The sequence below is a fragment of the Ascidiella aspersa genome, chromosome 9 (genome assembly GCF_963924565.1).
Source record: "Ascidiella aspersa chromosome 9, kaAscAspe10.2, whole genome shotgun sequence".
In the NCBI taxonomy this organism is placed as follows: domain Eukaryota; kingdom Metazoa; phylum Chordata; class Ascidiacea; order Phlebobranchia; family Ascidiidae; genus Ascidiella; species Ascidiella aspersa.
Window position 1 is genome coordinate 25,042,802 of NC_139455.1, and position 21,837 is coordinate 25,064,638.

Below are 21,837 nucleotides of genomic sequence, written 5' to 3' on the forward strand. Positions count from 1 at the left end.
AATCATTCTGGATTCGTTGCACACACAAAAAACAATAGAGCGAAAAATGCAAATTCTCAAAATTTGAAATATTTTTGGGCACCCTTGACTGATTGAAACGGCACACCTGGGTGCCTGGAAACGAAGTAGGAATTAGTTTATCATGAAACCTGTAGGTTTAGCAACAAGTTCAAAATTCAGCTCAGTTGCGATTAACGAACCAATTACTTGTTGGAACGCGAATCGAATTTTTAGGTCCTCAAAATTAGTAAATGGGAAAGCCATCTTAATAAACTCAACCATATTGTTTACTTTTATAACATGTTTTTTCACATTTATTTATTTATTTGCAAAGATTTATTAGAAGACACTTTTTTAGTGTTACAAAATCGCTGTGAAATTAGATTTCTAACATGCCATTTAACATTCATCTTCTACAAAGGTTATAACACTAAGTTAATTACACCAAACTATTTAACTTAGTAAACAAAATGAGTTTGTTTGAACGTTTTATGATAAACATATTTCGCTCCTAAAAGTAGCATCGGTATATTAATTCAAATGAATCACGTTTTCTGTACTTGGTTTAATAGTTATTAATACACTTCACTCATTAATATATTGCTCATTATCATTTAAACCTCACCCCATATCAGCAACGCTGCATTCAAAACTAACTGTCGTCTCATTTCCGCAAAATGTCATAGTATCTATTATGAAGTACAAATATCCCGTAAAATGACTCGAATTTTTCACACGAAGTTTATTGCTTAATCGAAATATAAGCGCTCTTTGATGCATGTTACTTGGTGAATATATAATTGACATCGCTATAGTCTGAACATTAATTTAAGTTTTTATTTTTATTTTTTTTTTATATTTAAAATTACTCCAAATATACATAAACCTCTTCAAAAGGTAATTTTAGCCGCAAATTATAGCTTTTCTACCGAAAGCCTATTCTCGTATTTGAAGACATCTAGGCATATTTAAATTATGTACGGATACATTTAAACATATGAGACCAAAGTTAGAATAACATCAAAGTCGAGATAAAACACATTTCGGAATAGCATCAGCATAGGATCAATATGTTAGTCGTGATAACGCTTAATTTGAAATGAGACTTAAACTTGTCGTAATAAGACCTAAATGGCCAAAATAAGTTCGAAACAAACTTTACCTAACCCTAAACCACGTTACTTTCTTCCCTAATAATTTTGCCATTTTTTGCCAGTACATAAGAATCATTCCGCCTTATGTAATTTAATTGAATTTTATATAATCTGCAAATAAAACACAGTCCATTTAAAAGTTACGCCAAAAGATCTGAGTGGTGTGATTAAGGTTACTTCTTTGTGACGTCACGTATGGCATTACTTTATGACGTCACATCTTTAAAAAATCGCATGACTCCCTCAAAACAAAAATCCTGTATCGCTTCTTTTCTTGTAATACCCTAGTTCCTAAACCCACGTTATTCCAACTCAAAGAATAATTATATGACCAAAGCTCAATCACTCGGCGGTTTTTAATCGAAAACAAAAGAGTATAAATGCTATGATAAAAATGATGTCCTCAATGTAGGTCGATATTTATGATTTATCGCACTAAACTGGTACACAAACTGTTGTACAGAATAAATAATTGTCGGAAGAACCCTCTTTATAATTAATATAATGCCTGGCAGCAACAGTATATACAAACTGTTGTATAAAGAAGCTTAGAAGTTGAGCAAAAATATAGGTTTTAAAGCAGTCAAAATATGACTCGGTGCCTTGCAACAACCGGTTTTGTGTGTAAATTACGCCATAAGCTACTGCGTAGCGTACAGTCGTACACTCAAGGCCAAATATAAGCGACGCCAAAACCGCATCTACGTCTCTCTAACACCACAAAGTCTATTTGAGATGACGTACGCGCCTTGCAGGGCCCGCGGCATTTTAGTCGAACGTTAGTGTGAGTGAACTGCTATACACATTCAAGGCGCCGTAGAGAGAAGCGAAGGGTTAACTAGCTGTCAATTGCATTAGCAGCGCCAGAGAAAAGGGCACATTAAGGTTTAATGACTTCAGTTAGGTTGCTGTCGTTGTTAGTATGCAACGCGTTGTGTATATGTTTATGTGAATTGTGCTGGCAGTTACCTTTATATAGCCAAATCGATCTACATGTTTATCAGTTGTATTTTTCGAGTTTACTTTCCTTATGGTGTAGATTAGGTATTTTTAGGTTAAATTTAGTCGTTAAAAATACATTAGTTTAACCCGTGTATACTCTTGTTTATAACGTTTTGTTTCTATGCTTTGTGCTGTGGCTAACAAATTTACAGTCTTTACAGTCTTTACAGTCTATCGAGGTCTATTTGTATTCCTTGTAGCTGTATTCCCAAGTTTACTTGCTATAGAGCGTATATTAGGTTCTTTCAGGTCAGTTTTCTATGTTTGTAGGTTTATGAAAGAAAATAAGGAATCGCGGTGTAAAGTTACGTCAAAACGTGACGTATTTCATATGAAAAGATGAAAAACACTTGCATGAACCTTGATAAGTTAGATTTCCGCGTAGCTCGAAAAAATGTGCAAAAACGTAGAAATATGCAAAACATAAAGTTTTGTGGGGGATCCGCCCTGACATGTATTAGGTTTATAAAGGTCAACTGTATTTCGTGTTCAGGTTCGCGGTGTTGGCTATTCGCAGTAAATTAATTAGCGTAAACGTCAGGCCAGGTACCGTGTGGCAAATCAATCAGAAAACATTTACTCATTTTTTCCTCAACAAGAGTAGAGTCAACCAAAATGTTCAAACACATTTTTTTTTTCCATTCGGGTTTTTTACTTAGCCAAAATAATCTTAAATCTGAATCGCTCAGTTGTATACGTACTTGTGCCAAATATTTCAGCTTTCAAGCAAAACGTATTTCACAAAAGACAGTTTACTAAATGTTACGTAAGGCAGATACATTTTCTCATTTGTCAAATATACATATAAGCTGTAAAGTTATACAAACCAATATCCAGCAGGCAACAAAAAAAATATAAAAAAATAAAATAAACGGCATTTTTTTCCTATTTCAGACTTGAGGATGTGTTCCCTTAAAAACTTAAAGGAAAGAACTATGAACTTAAAATCTAATCCGCTATTTGCTATTATTTTTAATTGTAAACTTTTCTTAGTACCTTGAAATGTGAATGTAAAAAAACAAGTGTAGGTTAAAAATTGAAAACAAACTAAATTTTAGTCTAACCACCTGAAAATTACCTTTGAATTTTAAAAATTAAAGTTTTTTGCTTGTTTAATCGCAGTAGTGACGTCATTATGTATCGGATCAGATCCCGGAACCAAGTGTCAACTAACGGACATCCTTAAGTATATGTAAAGCATTTCGTTGAGCTTATTCGGAAGAGGCAAGCGCAGAAAATTTTCCAGGGGGGATATTAATGCTTTCACTTAATTTAACTTCAGTGCCCTTGGTATTAATATGTACATAGACTTCACATCAGTAGAAATTTTTACACAAATCAATATTACTCCATAACCTTCATAAGTAATACATATTACTTTTATAAACAATAATAATAATCGCGTTTTGAAATTGCAGAGGGGGGGCAAGTCCCCCCTCCCCCTTTCCCCCCGTGGGGGCCCCCGTGTTCGGAACCGATTTTGTTTGTTAAAAACCACGAAACGAGACAAAAATCCCCTAAATTCGGGGGTTTTACGTATTTTGTTGTCGCGTCGATTCGTCGCCTTTGTTCGTCGAACTTGGACGCGCGCGAAAGCGCTCGAGCGCGTCGTGACAATTTTCTTGTGTGACGTCACAAAGAACGGCCAGCGACGAACTGGGCGAGAGAGCAACAAAGAAAAAGCACGTGAGTGGCAAAACAAGTCGACGAACTGCTGGTAGAGATGGGTTGGTGGCCTGGCGTTCTCAGCGTAGTTTTTGAATAGCGAAGCGAAATAGGGGAAAATGCGTTACTGGTACGTTTTTCTGCTGGCTTGAAAACGAAAAAGCGCTTGTCTAGAATCCTATCACATTTTCTTCCGCGGGTTTATATTGCTAACAATATTTGGGTTAGGTTGAGAGTTAGCATTTGGGTTCAAGTAGTATTATTATATTTATTCTCCTATATTTATTTCATCCTTGCAATTTCATTTTTGACAACTCGTTTCGTTAGTGTTAGTGTGGGTTTCTTTCAAGCGCCCGAGGAAATTTAGGCGCCGAGAGAGTTTTTGTTTAGTTTCCCAAAAGAGACAAATGCAATAAAGGCACGTTTTAGGATTGGAAAGCAGTAGGACATTTAGGCCCGCCTTGCGCAGCACCTTACATCAGCAGTGTTGTTTTAATTTTCGAGATGTACGTTTTGCAGCTGTTATTGCCGCCTGGTTATTCAGCGATATTTGAAATGCAGAGTCCTAAACTTTGTTGGCGCAGACTTACAACAACAAGAATGAACATTACGATACCCTTTGACATGTTTTTGTAGACTATGCGTTTTGCAGCTGCCAACGCTGCTTCATAATTCGGCATAATATGCGCAACTGAAAAAAGAAAAAACGGGCTAATTGTTCGTTTTTTTTGCGATCCAAAAAAAGAGAAAAAGGAAATTTAGACTCTTGAAGCAACAACAGCGGCAGTTTTTTTTTGTTTTTTTTTGTTTAATTTGTTAAGTTGTTTGCGTTCTATAGCTGACCACAAATAATTTGCACAACGTTAATTGTTCGTTTCTTTACAGGCTTAAAAAAAACAACGTTTACGCGCTTGAAACAGCAGCATATCAGTCGAAACGAAAAAGGGAAAAAACGCTAATTGAACGTTAGACCGGGGCTGGGCGATATTTGACTATCGACGTATAATAATTTGCCCGGCAAAAAGGGGGAAAAAATACTCTGATGTACGCTTTTTTGCAGGCTTGAAAAAAAGAACTTTTAGGCTCTTGAGGCAACAGCATTTGTTTTTTGTTTAATCTGGCATGCCGCTGCGCTTGGTTCGAGCCAGTTCGCTAATGAGTGTAAACCCGCCAGTGGTCAAGGCTATGGAGGGCGAAGATCAGCAAAAGAAAGGCGAAGACGACTTAACCGGCTCAGGAATAAGCCCTGACGTTTACCAGTTCGAGAATGCCAAGCATGCTGGGGAGGTTCTCACCACATTCAACCAACTCAGGGAGAGGGGGCTTTTTACTGACGTCATTTTGTCGGCAGCCAATCGCGAGTTTCCCTGCCATCGATCGGTGCTGGTTGCAGGTAAACGTTTCGTGTTTGTCCGATAATATCGGATCGAGTTGATACCCGATACCAAGTGATAGTATCGTTATTCGTCCGATACTAAAAAATAAGATAAAAAAGCAATATCGGTGTTGGTTGCAGGCAAAAGTCGCGTGTTTGTCCGATATTATCGGATCGAAGGAGATACCCGATACTAAGTGGTAGTATCGGTACTCGTCCGATAATATCGGATCGGAGCCAATACTCGATACTAAGTGGCAGTATCGGTACTCGTCCGATAATACCCGTTGTATCGGTGTTGGTTGCAGGCAAAAGTCGCTGATGGAGTATTTTTCCCTAATTTGTCCGAAAACTTTTCTTCAATTAATTGTCGTTCAGCTTTAAATTTAATGAAATTAGGTTTTAAATTGCGCCCAAAAAACACTTTACCTCAAAACTATTCCGTGGGCCGGTAAACTTAACTCTGCTGACCAGATGGTTTGGTGACCACTATTGTAGTGCAACTTGGGAGCAAATAAATCATCTAAACGTAGTGAATTTTAACGTCCCCTGTCACCGAATGTTACGATGGCATTCTCTGGGTGACATTAGTTCCATCACAAACTGGTACTGCCTTGTGTTCCAACGTCCAAAACACAAACACTTTTCCAATATTACAACTTAAAGCGCTGAAATGCTTTACGAGCTATAAGCCTCCTAAATAAAGCTTAATGTGAGGCTGCCGGACATTACACTGCGTAAGTGTATTTTGCGACCCGCTGTTCATGACTTGCAATAAAGCGAATTGAGATGACGTTTAAGTTTAACGATGGACGTTATTGCATTTTATATCTCTGACATAATGGCGCTATGGCGAATTAGTAAATAAACGAAATTAGCTGTTTTACTAATTTTGTCAACTAATTTATGAGAAATGGTACTTTGCGTTTCGTGACCGCTTACTTGCGTCGCTTTTTTTCGTCGAATCCTCATGCGCATATTGAAGGCATTATCGTTTATAATTGAGGCTAAATGCGACAAATCTTTATTACTGTACAATACTCTCTTTCGAATTATGCAATATATTACCAATAAATACGTTTCTTTTACTGGAAACAAACTGCATAAAAAAGGTCTTCAGATTTCAGTCAATTTTGCACAAATTATTGGTGTACGGATTCGATATTTTCAAATTACATCTGTTTTAATTGCGAATTTGTATTATTTTTTTCATTTTTTTTTCGCTTAATGTTTTAAATCCGACTCGTTGCACACCAATCTTTTGGCATTAACGTTCGTACCAGTTTTAAAACCAATGGAGAACTATCTAACATATTTGAAAAATTGTCCCCGCTTCAATGGGTGGATAATAACCCATATTTACATTATCCTACAGTCCCGGAAAACAAATTCCGGTGTTTGAAACCTATATCGTCCCTTTTAAGTTCTTTACAACACCATCATCATTTATCACAACGTTTCGAATCCAGCTTAGTTTTAAGATCTTTACAAATACGGTGCAAAGATTTGAAGTCGAACCCCAATTTTACAGCATTCGCGCTTTTTCGATTTATCAAACTTTCTGTATCGGTTATAAATCCAACGACTACTGTAGCCTTATCGGTAAGCTGATAACACAAATAAGTACATTTGAAGGTCGGGCTGCGAATAATAATTCAACTAAGGGGAAACGTCTTTGCAGCATTAGCACAAAAACTACGAATTGGACCGCCTTGACTAGAAAACCTTCACTCTACCGCTGTGCTACGCAACCGGGGTGTCGCGGCTTTTAAATTTTATTTCAATTTTAATCATAGTTTTACCTTGTTGTGTTTTTTTATTTAAATTTTTTGTCTTTTTAAGCAATTTTTGGTTATTGTTTTACCTTAGTTCAATGTATACCCTTTTTCGTCGTATTTTGCCCTATGTATTGTTTACCTTTTATAATGAATTTTCATATTTGGTTCTTTTTTTACAGTTTACCATTTGTTTTAGTTTTCGGTTTTATTTTGATCGTTGTTTCTTGCAACAATTTTATATTTTGTCTTATTTTACTAATTTCAGTTAATTTTGTTCCTCGTAGGAAGCAAATACTTCCGCGCGATGTTCTGTAACGACCACAAGGAATCACGTGAGATGCTCGTTCAAATCAACGGGATGCAGGGTGACGTCATGGAACTACTACTCGAGTATTTGTACACGTCACGAGCGAGCATCACCGCAGACAACGTACAACTGCTTCTAGAAGCTTCCAATTTGTTCCAGGTAAAAAAACATCTTAAATATTTTGATCTTCACTGTTTCGAAGTTCTACGCAAGTCAACCGCTTGCCCAATATCATATGATTGGCACTTTATAAATAAAGCAAAGGTTACTGACAATAATTTGACCGCCCGGAAAAACACTGATGCAGATACATTTCAAGCAAGCACAGTAGCTCTTACATACCCTAATCCATGCTTGTTAATCGCATATCTAAAATTTGGCGCAACCTTCCGCGGTAAAACAAATTATTTCACTTCCATTACCCGATATAAACGGCAAAATTGGATTGAACATCCTAAACATGGCTTCACGGCGGGTTTGGATTTTTTAAACCGGGAAAAAAACACTAAAAAGTTCAAAAGGTCGCACAAACAAATTTAAGTACTCTTATTAGAACGTTCAGTTGCTTCTAGAAGCTTCCAATTTGTTCCAGGTGAAAACGATGGTTGTTTGCAAATAAATGACCTGGTAAAACTTTTGATCTCCAACCTTTCGACGATCTGCACAAGTTGATGACGTTTGTGTGTCTCCAAATGATCAGAAACTTTAGACTACTTGTCTTTGTTACGCGAAAGTTTACTTCATTAATAGTGTTGTGGCAAGCCTACTTCTTTCGGATCTTTTGTTAGGGGCAGATCCAGAAACAGTCCGTGACCTTCTAAATAATTCAGGCCGGCTCAAACAGAAAAACAATTAAAAAAGGTTTAAGGCAGTTTGAGCCATACCAAAGATTTTTATCCGAAATTGGCGAACGAGGAATTTGCTTGATTGCATGCCATAAGAAGGTTTACATCATTAACCGTCCACGACCTGTAATTATAGCATTGCCTAACCTGTATTTGGATTAACGGCTTGGCGCGCAATTCAAAGCCATATGCGGCAATTCGGCGAAACGCGCCACTGGAAAACAGGAAAACTTTCAACGAAGTCCGGAAATCGTATTTCGTTGTTAAGAACGTAACCGCCAATTTTATCAACTGGCATATTTGTCTCGGTTCGCCACTTCAATTGTAGAGTAATAGTTAGTCGCTAACCGCCAATCTCAATCACGTTGGCTTTTATTGACATTGGGTTCTATTATTTTCCGAATGGGTTTTGATTGTCCAATTCAGTTCAGCTCCCCATACAAATGAGTCGAACCAGCTATACAAACAAATAAAACGGAAATTGTATGTGAAGAAAGATTGGTCATATCGTTTATGAAGTACAACTAGAATGGTGTTCGTTTAAATTGGCAAACATCTGCACTTCTCGAGAAAAATATTGTTTTGCGTTAGAGATTTCCCTATAGTTTTCCCATTTTTTTCTAATTCAATCCAATTTTTTAACGTTTATTCCACTGTTGGTTTAATGCATTTTTAACCCATTTTTACCAAAATTTCATGATATTTCTTTATTTTTATCTTCTCTAAGTTTACCACATTTTTTTAACTTGTCATATTTTTCAATGAATTCAATCAACCCATGATTCTTTGAGTTAAACCAATTTTCCTCCGAGTTTGTAACTTTATACTCTGACTTAAACCCATTTTGTACGAGTTTCACCGTTTTCCTCCGAGTGCCTCTTTTTTTTAGATATATTCTATTTTCCTCGTAGTTCTTCCTATATTTCGTATTGTTTCTTATCATTTTTTCTCTCTCCTATAGTTTCCAGTTTCCAGTTTGTTTCCCGCTTTCTCTTTTTCAGATTTATCCTATTTTGTTTCGATTTTTTTCATTTTTCTTCGATTTTTTGTTATTAGAAATGTTTAAAATGCTACTACTTCTGCATGGGCTCCACAATTCTTTTTTTTTTTCCTCCAAATAATTGCTCATATCTTCCCTATAGTTTTCTCCAGTTAACCTATTCTCCTTTTATTATTTTCCAGATCATTCCTCTTGGGGACACGTTTTCCCTAAATTCCTTTATTTTTCCTGCTTTTCTTCGTTGTTAGTTCAAATAACTTGAGGTTATATATTCTTCCTCCTCGTTCCAACAGATCCTCCCACTCGGAGATGCCTGCACTCGCTTCCTTGAGGCTCAACTTGATCCTTGCAACTGCATTGGGATGCGAGAGTTCGCGGAAGCCCACGCTCTCTCAGATCTCTTCACAAAAGCTTCCGACCTCATCATGGACAAGTTCGCAGATGTTGTCGTGGTAAGCGATCGGTTTATGCGGGAAATGGAGACTCGAAACGCCGCAGTTACTTTTTTGCATTTTAAATCCTTTGGAATTGCTTGGTTTTTCATAAACGGAAGACCGGATTATATTTTCTATTTTTGTGAAAAACCAGGGCCCAACCAATATAATTCTTCATAAAAGTAAACCATCCTTTATTATGGAATAAAATATTATTGAGGCCTTTTTTATTACAACAGTTTAAAATGTTAATCTTTATATTTTACGTCCTGTAAAATTAAATGGTGAGAATATCAAATTTCCAAGGACTTTACACCTCCAAAACATTATATTTTTATATATTATTTTTTAACTAATTATTTTTTCTGCTCCAGCACGAAGAATTTCTCGAGCTTCCCAAGACGCGCGTCATCGATTACATCACTGATGACGACATAAACGTGGTTCGCGAGGAAATCGTGTACGAGGCGGTTAAACGCTGGGTGGCGCACGACCCCGTGGTCAGGTGGGTCAATGACACGACTTCAAATGGACTCTGATGTCCCGACTTGGTCTGTGTCTTTTTTGTTTAAAGGGAAATTTTTTGAGTTAACGGTTAAATTTGCAAAAAATGCTCCTAAATAAAAAAAACACAAAAAAACGTGAAATTGGAGTACACAAAACTCTGTTTTCAAAATTGCGAATGGACTATGCGGTCCCAACGCAGAGGGTCTTTTGTCTGGTTTGGCGTTTTTCGTGTAGAAAAAGTTTAGAACTGACGGTTAAAACACACAGCAATGCTCGTGAACGGAAACAGGAATTTGGACTGTACAAAACTGTATACAAGCACGTAGTAGAATGTTTAAGACCTTAAAGAAGTAGGTAGCATTTGTAACCCTTTCGAATAACTCTGTATTCATATTCAACATGATAATTGCGCAACGTTCAAAATGCTACCTGTATGTGCTTTGATATTGTTACTAAATCTTTATCCAACCTCCAACCATTATGCTCCAAAAAATGTATGCAAACATAAATTGGAAAATATAAAATCAAAAAGGGAAATAACAAATCTCAAAAGGGAAATAACAAATCTTAATACCAAAAATGGGTAAATGTGAAAACGGGCGATGTGTGGGCAAATAACCTAATCGCTCTCACGCTTTCTATCGCTTTATTCTTGTTTTAATCATTTTACACCCAACTATGGAAACAGGTGCCTACGTAATTGGAATTTTCCACCAACAAGTCAAGTTATTTGATTTTAACTTCTAGTCTTGTGTTAGTTATTCGCCTGAAGTTAATCAACAACCAGCCTATGCTGGAACAGTTTCAGGATTTATGATCAGGCAAGCGTGACGTGGAACTCGAATAGCTTGGATCTATATTTACTTTGCCTTGTGTAGATGTACTTTAACACCATAACCTTTACGCATTGCGCCATGCGGTTCTACAACCTATACTATGTCAGGGGTGGCCAAAGCTTTCAGCAACGCGAGTCCAAATTTTGAAATTCACGTGTTTCAAAGAGCCGCATAAAATGGATAAAACTTGATAAAATGGATTCAAGTACCATATTTTTGTTCCATTACGTGTAATTGGGTTCTAAAGACCACAACAGGGTTAAAAAAATGTATGGTAACAAATTATGAGTGGATTTTTTACAAGGTTTGGTACTTTGAAACAACAACAATGCAATGGTACTCTCGACTTGAATTTCAAAACGAATTCAAAACGCAATAGGCTACTCTTGAGTTGCATTACGTCAATAAATCAATTAAATAGACAACAAGCATATTGTGTTGATCGCTGTCAAAACTAAAAGGTAGCAAATCTTTTTGAAATTTCAAAATGATTACAGATTGAAAGTTTGGGAGACTTTTCCTGCTAGATGTGTTGGTATGGTTTTAAATGTTGAGCACAAGAACTCTAGTTCTGTGAACTGTTTTTTTAGGAGCGTTGACCTGTAACCAAACGGCATACGCGTGAAAGAATTTTCCTTGAATATGGATAAACTTAGATCCTTGTGGGTTATGTGGTACACACAATTGTGCATTAGTTCCCGGAATTCAATTGATTGAATTTGTTTTCTATCGAAAGTCGCCTAATTCATATAAATCTTCATGGCTGTATATAAAGACAAATTGTATTAAATTCTCGACAGGTTACAAAAAAAGTTTTCCACTTTGACCTGATGAAGCACGGTTGTGCGAAAGATTGTCGAGAATTCATTTTCCTAATTTGTTTTTAATTTAATGAAAGGGAGTTAAATTTTCTAACGCTGAAACAATTTCTTAAAAAACGGTTACTGTTTGTATTTGTTTAACTAACTTCAATTTTTTCTAAAGTTTGGTTTCCCACCTGACACGGAAGACGGTATGATGCCTTTAACTTGTTAATTACAGAACGGGGGAAATTTAAACAGAAATATATTTTCGATAACATTACTCATATTAGGTTCATTATTTGATATCGTATTTTTGCAATATCGGAATAAAAACAGTATCGGTCATCTCTATGGTCAGTTCCACCACTCAGTCAAAAATGGAAGTTTGTTTTTATATTGTCTCAGTAATTTTATCTATGCCAACTTAATTAGGCTTTGTATTTTGTCAACCTGACAAGCTGCATAACAGGCATTAACATAAAAAAACGCTAATATTATTGCGTAAGGTAAAGCAGCTATGTCAATTCCTAAATATGACACACCCGAATGTTGGTGATGTGTTCAGACTTAATATGGAATTCAATGATCGTTGAATGCTTAAAACGCCTAAGGCTAAAAACTACTTAAAACGATGGCAAGACGTTTCTATTAAACTGATTCATAATCGTTAAACTGAATTTATTCCATTGGATAATGAGTAACTCAGTACATTTGTCAAAATGTGGAGTTTTTTGTTCCTATAAATGTGTTTTTTATTTGCTCATCATCGTAATTACCACGGTTTATGAATCAGGTGTTTTACCAGTCAAATATGATTTATACTTGTTTTAAAATGTGTTTTCGGGTGTTTAGCTCATGCACAATCTAGATATGTAACCTTTTATTGTCTTAATAACTATAAATGTAATATCAAAGCCCATACAGAAGTCGGTAGCATTTTAGAAATCTTTTTAATCATTCTTTTATTTTTCACGTTAAAATGTTTATTTCAAACTCTCATAATTGCTAACTATGTCTGAATGGGCTTTATCATTTATTCTACGTCCAATTAAAAGGCATTATGCTCCAATGTTATTTTACCTCTTCAGGATTTAATTTGACCAAAATTCTGAACTTGTTTTCATACATTTTTGCATTTCCCTATATCCCCAGGCTACCGATCGGCCAGTTCAAGTTGCCTAGTGCTTTCTCTTGCCAGTTTGATCCGCTTTTTTGCGCGCCACAAACACTTGATACTGAGCCAAACACGATTTCGGATCTTATCTTCAAAACGGCCAAATTGCTTTTGTTCAACGGAAAAATATGAAACACTTGAAAACACTATTAAAATAAAACAACTCTAGTTGTAGCGATTTCTGTTAGTATATACCAAATCTGTCATGGGGGGTTTATAACTGTCTTTCTATTTTGTATTTCAAACTTTGGAATCGTTTTTCACAAACGTCCATCCTGTACCTTATCTTATATATATTCTAGAATGATGTTTCTTTCAATTACGTCGCCAAAACAGCCGATGCCAGGCAGGTGTTCCACATTCGTCCCATATGCTCTCCCTACAGTTTTACGCGTTATTTGTTTATTTTTGTCTTATTCCGATAAATTTAGGACCTAGTTCTACATGTTTAGGTCTTATTCAGACGATTTTAGATCTTATTCTGTCGTGGACATTACTGCATGTTTGGTTTCATTTGTCGTTACTTACTACTATGATATTATGGAGAGTTCCAATTTAGATTATTGCTTTATTTGTCTTGCTGTTGCTCCCGTTTTTACGATTTAAGTCTTAACGACGCAAAATTTACACGAAACGCAAAATTTACACGAAAAATGCAGCATATACAAAAATTAGTAGAGTTGGTTTTAGAATAACACCAAAAAAAAAAAAAGATTTCGAACACGGACATTAAACAGACATGAACTGAGTTGTATATTGATGTTTGAAGCGTGATTATTACAGTAGGCTACAAGAAGTCAAATGTATTAAGTTTTTAATTTGTTTTTCTTGTGTGTTCCCAGTTGGTAGTAGTCAGACTCATAATACTCAGTTCGTCAACTTGACGCAAGCCGCATTACGGTAATCTATTGTATACGTCATCGTGACGTCATACGCTTGTAATCCCGCCGGGAATTCACATTTCCAGATTAGAACGCGCGCGACTGTTTATATGTAGCGCACAACTATGACGTCATAGACCTTATTGTTGTCGAGCGCGGTGCCGGCTGTCTCCATGACTAGCAACTCGGGTGACGAAAATGTTGTAATTGTGAAACGAAAAAAATGTTATTCTTTATGAAAAATACAAATCTATACGATTGTATTCATATAACAACGTTGTATAAAAATATTAAAAAGCTCCGAATCAGGTCTTCTTAACTGTGGCACCCAGTCTTGTAAACAAGTAATTTTAAAATGACTAAAGTCCCAGGTCATTTCTAAAAACAACTCAAGTCTTTGTCAAATATTTTTTTAAAACAAACAAGGCAAGACTAAGTCATCAGTTACCGTGCCCAAGATAATTCATTATAAAACCAATCAACTTTAAAGAAACAATGCAATTTTAAACCCCATGTTTAAACTACTTTCTGTTATTGTCGCAGGTCGGAAGATTTCGCTGAGCTGCTGTCGTACGTTCGCCTTCCTCTCATCCACCCAAGCTACTTTGTAAATGTTGTTGAAAGTGATGAACAGGTTTCATCAAACCCTGCCTGTCAGTCAATTCTACAGGAGACCAGGAAATACCACATACTTGGTGAGAAATCAGTCGTTTGGATCAGTGGTGAAAGTAAGCCGAAACGGTCCCAAGGGTACTCCCCCGCAAAAATGTTTGCGGCCACGCCTCTAGATTGGCTTAAAAAGGTACCAAAAATGTTTTAACAAATGTCAACCATGTCATTTTGCGAATTTTTTTGCATTTTTTCGTAGCTCAAGCCCTACTCCTGTCGGCCCTGTGGACTAGTAAAAGTTTTCACGAAAAAGAACAATAGATTCTTTTGTTCTATTGTTCTCTTAAACAATAGAAAATAATAGAAAATTTAAGAAACCTTTAGTACTCGGCTTGAGCCAAGTTTCTTATAAAAAAATGCGTGTACAGCACTGCTTTAAGATTTCGTCGCATAATGCATAACATTTAACGTTGTGAAAGCAATATATCATTTTTTTCACGATTCGCGCAGGAAACGAGATCAACAGCGCCAGGACCCGGCCTCGACGTTCCACGGGCTGCAGCGCCGCAGTGGTCATCGTGGGGGGTTACGACCGTCTAGGGGGGTACAACATGCCCTACGTGGAGGCCTTTGACCCCGTTACGTGCCAGTGGGGCTCGCTGGCCAAGTTGCCGGCCTTCACCAAGTCGGAGTATGCGGTGGCGTCGTTTCGGAACAGCATCATTGTCAGTGGAGGGAGAATACATTCGAGGGATGTTTGGCTTTATCAGGTAAGAGCTGTTGTTGTTTTTATTGTAAGGTTATATTGTAGTTTGCTTATTGAGGAAATTAGGAAAATGAAAAAAAGTTAAACAAAGGCAGCAGCATGGTTTAAATTAAGCATTGTTTTGTGTCCTATTACGCCTGGCTATACATCAGTTAATAGCTGATGTTTTTAAGGCCTTAAGATCTGGGTATGTTTGAACGAATAAGCAGAATTTTCTAAAGCTGTCCAACAAACGAAAGGTCATAGAAAAGTTTGGCAGCGCGCTTATGGACTTTCCGACGTTTTCACGCGAATTTCTACAATCTATTGAGATTAAGCCTAATTTAAAGTAAACCTTGTGAATTGGTCATTGGCTGCAAAAACGGCTGAAGCTCTTGGTCTTTTAAATTATAAAACAAAGAGGCAGGATTAAAAAGAGGGCTATTTTTGTGAATAGTGCAAAAATCTGGGCTATAGTGATTTTAAATTACATCAAATATACATTGAGGTTTTTTTAAGATTGGTACACTTTCAAACAGATGCAAAATTCCATTAAAAAGAGGGTAGGTCTGACAAAAGCCTGTTTTTATTGTTTCAGTCGCACCTCGACAACTGGGTGAAGATCGCGCCCCTTTGTAAGGGCAGATGGCGCCACCGTATGGTGACCTTGGGCGGCCACGTGTATAGCGTTGGAGGTTACGACGGCAAGAACAAGCTCAAGAGCGTGGAGAGATACGACAGGTGCTGGTTGTTGCTGTTGCTGTTTTTGTGATAGCTTTTGTGATGGCAGAATCTCGGAGAATCGACGTGGTGTCGTCACAGAAACTCGTTACAGTTTGCTTAGCTTCAAAACTGGTTGTATTGTATGGTGTACCTACTAACGTGGCTTTTTAATTTCTATGTATGTAAATGATCACGTCTCAAAAACAACTGTTATAACACAAGCTGTGAAAGGTTTAGTCTCGTAACTCAATTTCCAAAGTATCTATGAAATAGTGATCTGTCCCAGTTATTTCAAATTTGAACTTGAACCACTTGGTTCATGGAACGCAATTTTTCTTCAAAAATTTAGTGGCTCCACAACTATTCGAGTAATTTAAGTCTCGAAAACATTTTTTTTTCTTAATTGTAATTATTTGTTTTTGCTCCACAGTTTCTGCAACTCGTGGCTCGAGGTCTCTCCACTGCCGCTAGCGGTGAGTTCGTGCGCTCTAGCGACATGCAACGGAAAGTTGTACGCCATCGGAGGAGGAGGGGAAGACCCTAACTCGTTCAACAAGGTAAAGCCATACCCAGTGTGTTATTTTAAACGCGTGTTAAGGGTGCTTGAGCAGGGCTAACCAAACTATGGCCCGCGAGCGAGATCCGGCAGAGTTAATTCTACCTGTCCGCTGCATATTTTTTTAATAAAGATAAAGTTCTGTTGAAATATAGTCAATTCCAAACAAAATTTTAAACGGAATGAGAATTTATGACAATTTAAATCTCACTACAGTTTTTGTTGATTTTTCTTGAAGTTAAAAAAGTTCGACACAATTTTTTTATCCAGTCCGCAATCGTAAGGCCTTGAAGTTATCTGGCCCTTTATGAAAAAAGTTTGGTGACCTCTGGTCTAAAAGGTCTATTGAGACGATCGGCGTTCCAGTAAACTAATTAGACCTTGTAAAAATATATCTCTTTTCAAGTGCCATGTCCCAAAACCATGTTTGCCTGTTTCAGTTGCATATTTATGTACGAACCCGAACGTTAAGCCCAGTTGTTTAAGGCTACATGCTTTATGAGGCCTATTTAGAAGCAACTTTGTGAGGCCATCCCTAAAAATTTTATACGTTGTGGTAAGAAAAGTATTCTTCTTTCACCCCTGAAACTCGCGACCCCCGCAGTTTGCAAAGCCATAAAACACAAAAGGTTTAGAACCGCTGTGAGCTAAAACAAGAAACTGCCGCAACAACACACCAGACAGAAATACGCCCACGACGCTAAATCGGCGTAACCCTTGTGACGTCACAATGGTTAATTGCAGCTGCTCGCTCCACGCATCGCGGCGCGACACCAAACCACGCGTCACTCAACGCGATTAAAACAAACGGGAATAGCGGGGTTGGACGTTACTAGGTGGGAAACCGAGTGAACTACACGCGACAGTTTGTTGTACAACCGCCTCAATACATTGAGTCATAGATTGACGATGACATTTTTTGTCAATTATCGGGCTAATGTTGTCTGTGTGATGTGTTATAATACTCCGGGGTTACGCGGATTTGGGCAGTGGTCCATAGACCTAAACGTGTAAAAAAAACACAACTATGTCTTGCAATAGATCAATTTTAAACAACACAAAAACACGTAATACCTGCTATTGGAATATCTGTCAAACAATTAACAAGACTGTAACTATTTAGTGCTTCGAACTTCAATTGTATTGTTGAAGTAGGAAACCCTTAAAAGTCGAATAAACGCATTTAGTTATTTATTGACACATTTTATAAACCACTGGCTGTCTGGGTTTGTGGTCTAAATAAGTTGACTTAAAAATCACAGCAGTCGCCTTATTTTACTTCCGATTTTAATATTTAGCGTTAAAGAAAGACGGGTTAGTTAAAGGCAATCCGAAAGTTTTTATTTCGAGGTGTAGCGCTCCATTTTAATTCGTTTTGTTTTAAATAGAACGGGGTAAACTCGTTTTTGTTTTATGTTTGTAAAAGATTCTCTGTTTCTTTTAACCAGGAGTTCTTAAACGTTTTCGGTCCAAAAAGTTTGAAACTTTAAATAAAGAGCAGTGCATGAGTTTAAATACATTTTAGGGGAAGACGCCAAAGCTAACTTTGTTATTCCAATAAACTCTGTTTTTTAAATATAACCAAATATAAGTTTTCATGTCCCCCTAAAACTCTTCCACATACCCCCAAGGGGTCTACGGAAGCTAGTTAAAGAACTCCGATTTCAACAAAAGTAGCCTACCATGAACGCTTTAGTTTGTATGCGGAAGACTAAATCAAATCAAACTAAAGTGTTTCATGATCCTGTAGGTTCAATGCTACAATCCCGACACAAACATGTGGAGCCTGAAGTCGTCACTTCCATCTCCAAATCATTGCGTATCATCTGCAACCATCAGCGGCAAGATTTACGTTCTCGGTGAGTCATATTATAACGGGACAAGACTGTTGTGTAACGACATACATTGTTGTGCAAACTAATTAGAATTTTTGGAAAAAATACCATAGAGAAGCACTGAAACATCCATATACACAGTGTGTATAATTTAAGATCAAACCCTTGTGGAGTCGCTTCCGCCTTCGTACCATAGTACAACAAAAGCCATGGCAGACTAATTAAATCTGTCGATCAATAATGCACACAAGGTAGGCTAGAAAACAACTAGCCTGCAGTGGTGTTCAAACTCACGACCTCCGGTCATACCAGGACCGTCGCTCCACCAATTGAGGTACACTGGCTCAGAGGAGAGCAAGTCGAGAAACAACCATAGCACCGTTGCCTGCTGCATTATGTACGTACAAACTGCGTACATAATGAAACAACCTCGGTCATACCGGGACCGTCGCTATACCAACTGAGCTACACATGCAATTGGTAGAGCGATGTTATTAAAGAATTTTAAGGCCGAAAACGTTTGTTTATGTAAAACTGCTAGTTTGCTGTAACATATTCAGCAACAGAATAATGATATTGCTCTTAAATTCGGCAAAATATGACAATTTCCAGAGTAATTTCCGCTGACTAAAATTTAAATTTGAGGAATAACTCCTAATTTTTCTTGAAATATTTGCAGATCTAAACAAAGTTCTTTTTAAATTAAGGTACTAGCGAAAAGATGATGCACTGTTACGATCCGCTGAGCGACGTTTGGACTTCATCCTTACTGGCCGGTGATAAACTGGACAATTGTGGGATCACTGTGTGCGGTGGGAAGCTCTATATCACTGGTCAGTGACAAATATCGTAATAATGTGTTGATTCATTCTATAAGATAATTAATAATCTATAAAACTGGTAAATTTGGAGTAAATATTTAAAAATTTACTCGAATGGAATTGTTTTTATCAGGGTGCCTATAAACAGTATGGGAGCATACTGTGAACGAACTGTTACCACTTTTTGTTTCTGGCTGAGCGTTAAAATGGGTTCTTTGCGTATGCCCAACATACTTAATTCAAGTTAAGTAGGTCTCCCAAAGACTTGAGTTAAGTCAAGTACCGTGCCAACAAGACTTAAGTTAAGCCACATAATTTGCTAAAAAGGCTACAGCTAAACCATTGGTCTAAAAGGCCTAATTTAAGTAATTTTTCCCTGTCAAGTTATGTCAATTTAAAAAAGTGATTTGGGTAGGCTTAAGTCAAGTTATTACAACACTTGTGATTGCACTTCAATATAAATTTAGGTAAGTCAAGTAATTTGCTGGAAAGACTAACCTCAAGTCAATAATTTGCTCAAAGTTAATCCAATCAATTTGTCCAAAGGCATAAAGTCAATAAGCCATTTGTCCAAATTGGCCTAATTCGATTCAAGCATTTTTCCCTAGGTCAAGTTATTTGAACTTAAAACAGTGATTAAACTACACTTAATACGAGTCATTACAACACTTATAATTCCACTCTAATATTTTCACAGGCGGAAAAGGCGAAGGCTCTGAGGCTAGTGACGTCATATTCTCGTATGACGTCACTGGCAACAAGTTGGTCAAGGTGGCCAACATGCCCCGGCCCTCGTTCCACCACGGTTGCGTCACAATCCACCGATTCGCTACGTCACAAAGCGAAAGTTCGACGTCATCGTCATCAAAAACCACTCGAGGAATTGAATTTTAATTTTTTGTTTTTGTTTTTAAGAAATTTTCGTTTAGTACCAAATTTAAAATGAAAATAAGGTTTGCTGTAAATTTGAAATGTGTTTAAACACTTTGCTGCTCACTGAGATATTTCTATTAGTTTTATGTTTCATGCCTATCAAGTTTAATGTTAAGTCAAAAAATTGAAATCTAACGCTTACGTTACTTGTTTTTTCGTATCTTTATCTTCTTTGTTTGTTTGTATTTAAGTTTTTAGACGTTTTCTTTCTACAACTTTCGCGATCTAAAGTACTGACCTTATGCTTACTGTTTTTGCAACGTTTGCTTCTTGTTTTAATACGTAGTCTTACGGTTATTTAATTGGTCAAATATCGGAGCCGTGCGTTACTTTTTTATATATTTCGACAATGCCTTCCTAAAAAAACATAGACAATAAAGCAGCATACCTACCTTAATATTTTTAAAAGTGCTCTTACTAGGGCTACTCAATTGGTAGTTCGTATTTCTAACTTTGTGTTGAAAAACGGGCCTGAACATACACTTTATATATTAATTGCTTAACGGTACGACTTGACCACTTTTCTAGTAGCCTAACTTGTAAATATACAAATACATGCAATTTATATCACAGGTTACCAGCAATTTCCAAGAAATGTTAAACATTTAACAGAACATTTGAATTTTTCTTTCCTGAGCTTTACTATTGAGTAGCCCTACTCTGGCCAAAATTAAATTAAGCTTTTTCCATTATATCGCTTTTTATCATTTTGTGGCCATGTTAGTTGCCAATGCTTTTATGTCTTGCAATGCCAAGTGCTTTGAATCTCTCAAGTTGGTCTGAGATTTTGCTGCTTTGTGGTGTTAGGAGTATTATGGCACTGTGTACTGCTGGTAGAGAGATTGTTCCTTTTGTAAGTGAAGGTTTGGTATTGTTGTGTTAACAGGACCGCTTTGAAGTATTTTAACAACCATGTTGTCAATTGCATGAAAACTTGAAAGTGGAACATACATATACACAGTTGTGTATATTCTGTGATCAAGCCCTTCTGGAGTTATATTGCCAATCATAACGGCACCCATATGTAGTATAAAGAACACAAGATGCCTTCAAAGAGGATTTTCGAAATCAGTCAGCCTGAATGACTGGATGACTGATTTCGAAAATCCTTTTTAAAGGCATCTTGTGTAAATTAAAATGGTTTAGCTATGAATTTAATAAACATTTTTCCACACCGTTGATCTTGAAAACCAATACAATCCCGGGTCAGTTCATATGTTTTTAGAGCGGTCCTGTTGAATTGCTTGTTATGAGGTTCTTGGTATTTATTTGTTTGCTAACGTTTAATGCACTTTAAAGTGATTGTCTTTTTAGTTAACAAAAAATATCATTGAAATGCGTTGTATGTGACGCGAACCGTCTATTGTTAATAAATTTAAATAAGCTTGAAACTTGTTTCCTTTTGCTCGACAGTTTGTCTGATTTCCAAAAGTGTCCACAATGCTATTTTGTTAGTCCATTCAGTGTGTCTGCCTAAGGTATATACAGATTTATTAGATCTTATTAAATCTTCAACAAAAAATGCATTATGATTGTTTATAAGCAACAAAAGCATTAAAATTTGAGGAAAGTACATGCATACGCGTTCCCATGTAAAAGATTTTTTAAACAGCTTGATTTAGGAACAAACACAATTGTTTATAGTAACCCCTTTTTTCTAAATTTAATCAAGTTATCCTGAGCAAAAAGAACATTTTTGAAATATATTTTAATAAAATAAACTTTATGACATAAAATGATACAATTAGTTTGCTTTTAAACTAAATATATTTACCTAATTAGCAAAAAATACTTCGCAAGATAGTTATTTTTGTTTATTTTTGAAGTTTGCGTTGTGAATTTTGCAACGGATTA

The 21,837-nt window shown here is 36.6% G+C and overlaps 1 protein-coding gene across 1 annotated transcript; it reads left to right on the top strand.

Moving 5' to 3' along the window:
- The first annotated feature begins 4,885 nt into the window (after positions 1-4,885).
- LOC146134608 (kelch-like protein 24) lies at positions 4,886-21,368 on the top strand. The gene is made up of 11 exons (XM_083396483.1): positions 4,886-5,214; positions 7,259-7,440; positions 9,420-9,578; positions 9,935-10,065; positions 14,305-14,456; positions 14,881-15,140; positions 15,714-15,856; positions 16,269-16,395; positions 18,145-18,253; positions 18,937-19,062; positions 19,748-21,368. The coding sequence occupies exons 1-11, from the start codon at positions 4,944-4,946 to the stop codon at positions 19,942-19,944; spliced, it is 1,857 nt and encodes a 618-aa protein (XP_083252609.1). The 5' UTR covers positions 4,886-4,943; the 3' UTR covers positions 19,945-21,368.
- Positions 21,369-21,837: the final 469 nt, after the last annotated feature.

Excerpts from the sequence above, each read along its gene's own strand:
- LOC146134608 (XM_083396483.1), top strand. The coding sequence starts at position 4,944 with ATGCCGCTGCGCTTGGTTCGAGCCAGTTCGCTAATGAGTGTAAACCCG. Across the intron at positions 10,066-14,304 it reads GCGCACGACCCCGTGGTCAG|GTCGGAAGATTTCGCTGAGC; the intron begins GTGGGTCAATGA and ends TTATTGTCGCAG. Across the intron at positions 18,254-18,936 it reads CGGCAAGATTTACGTTCTCG|GTACTAGCGAAAAGATGATG; the intron begins GTGAGTCATATT and ends TTTTAAATTAAG.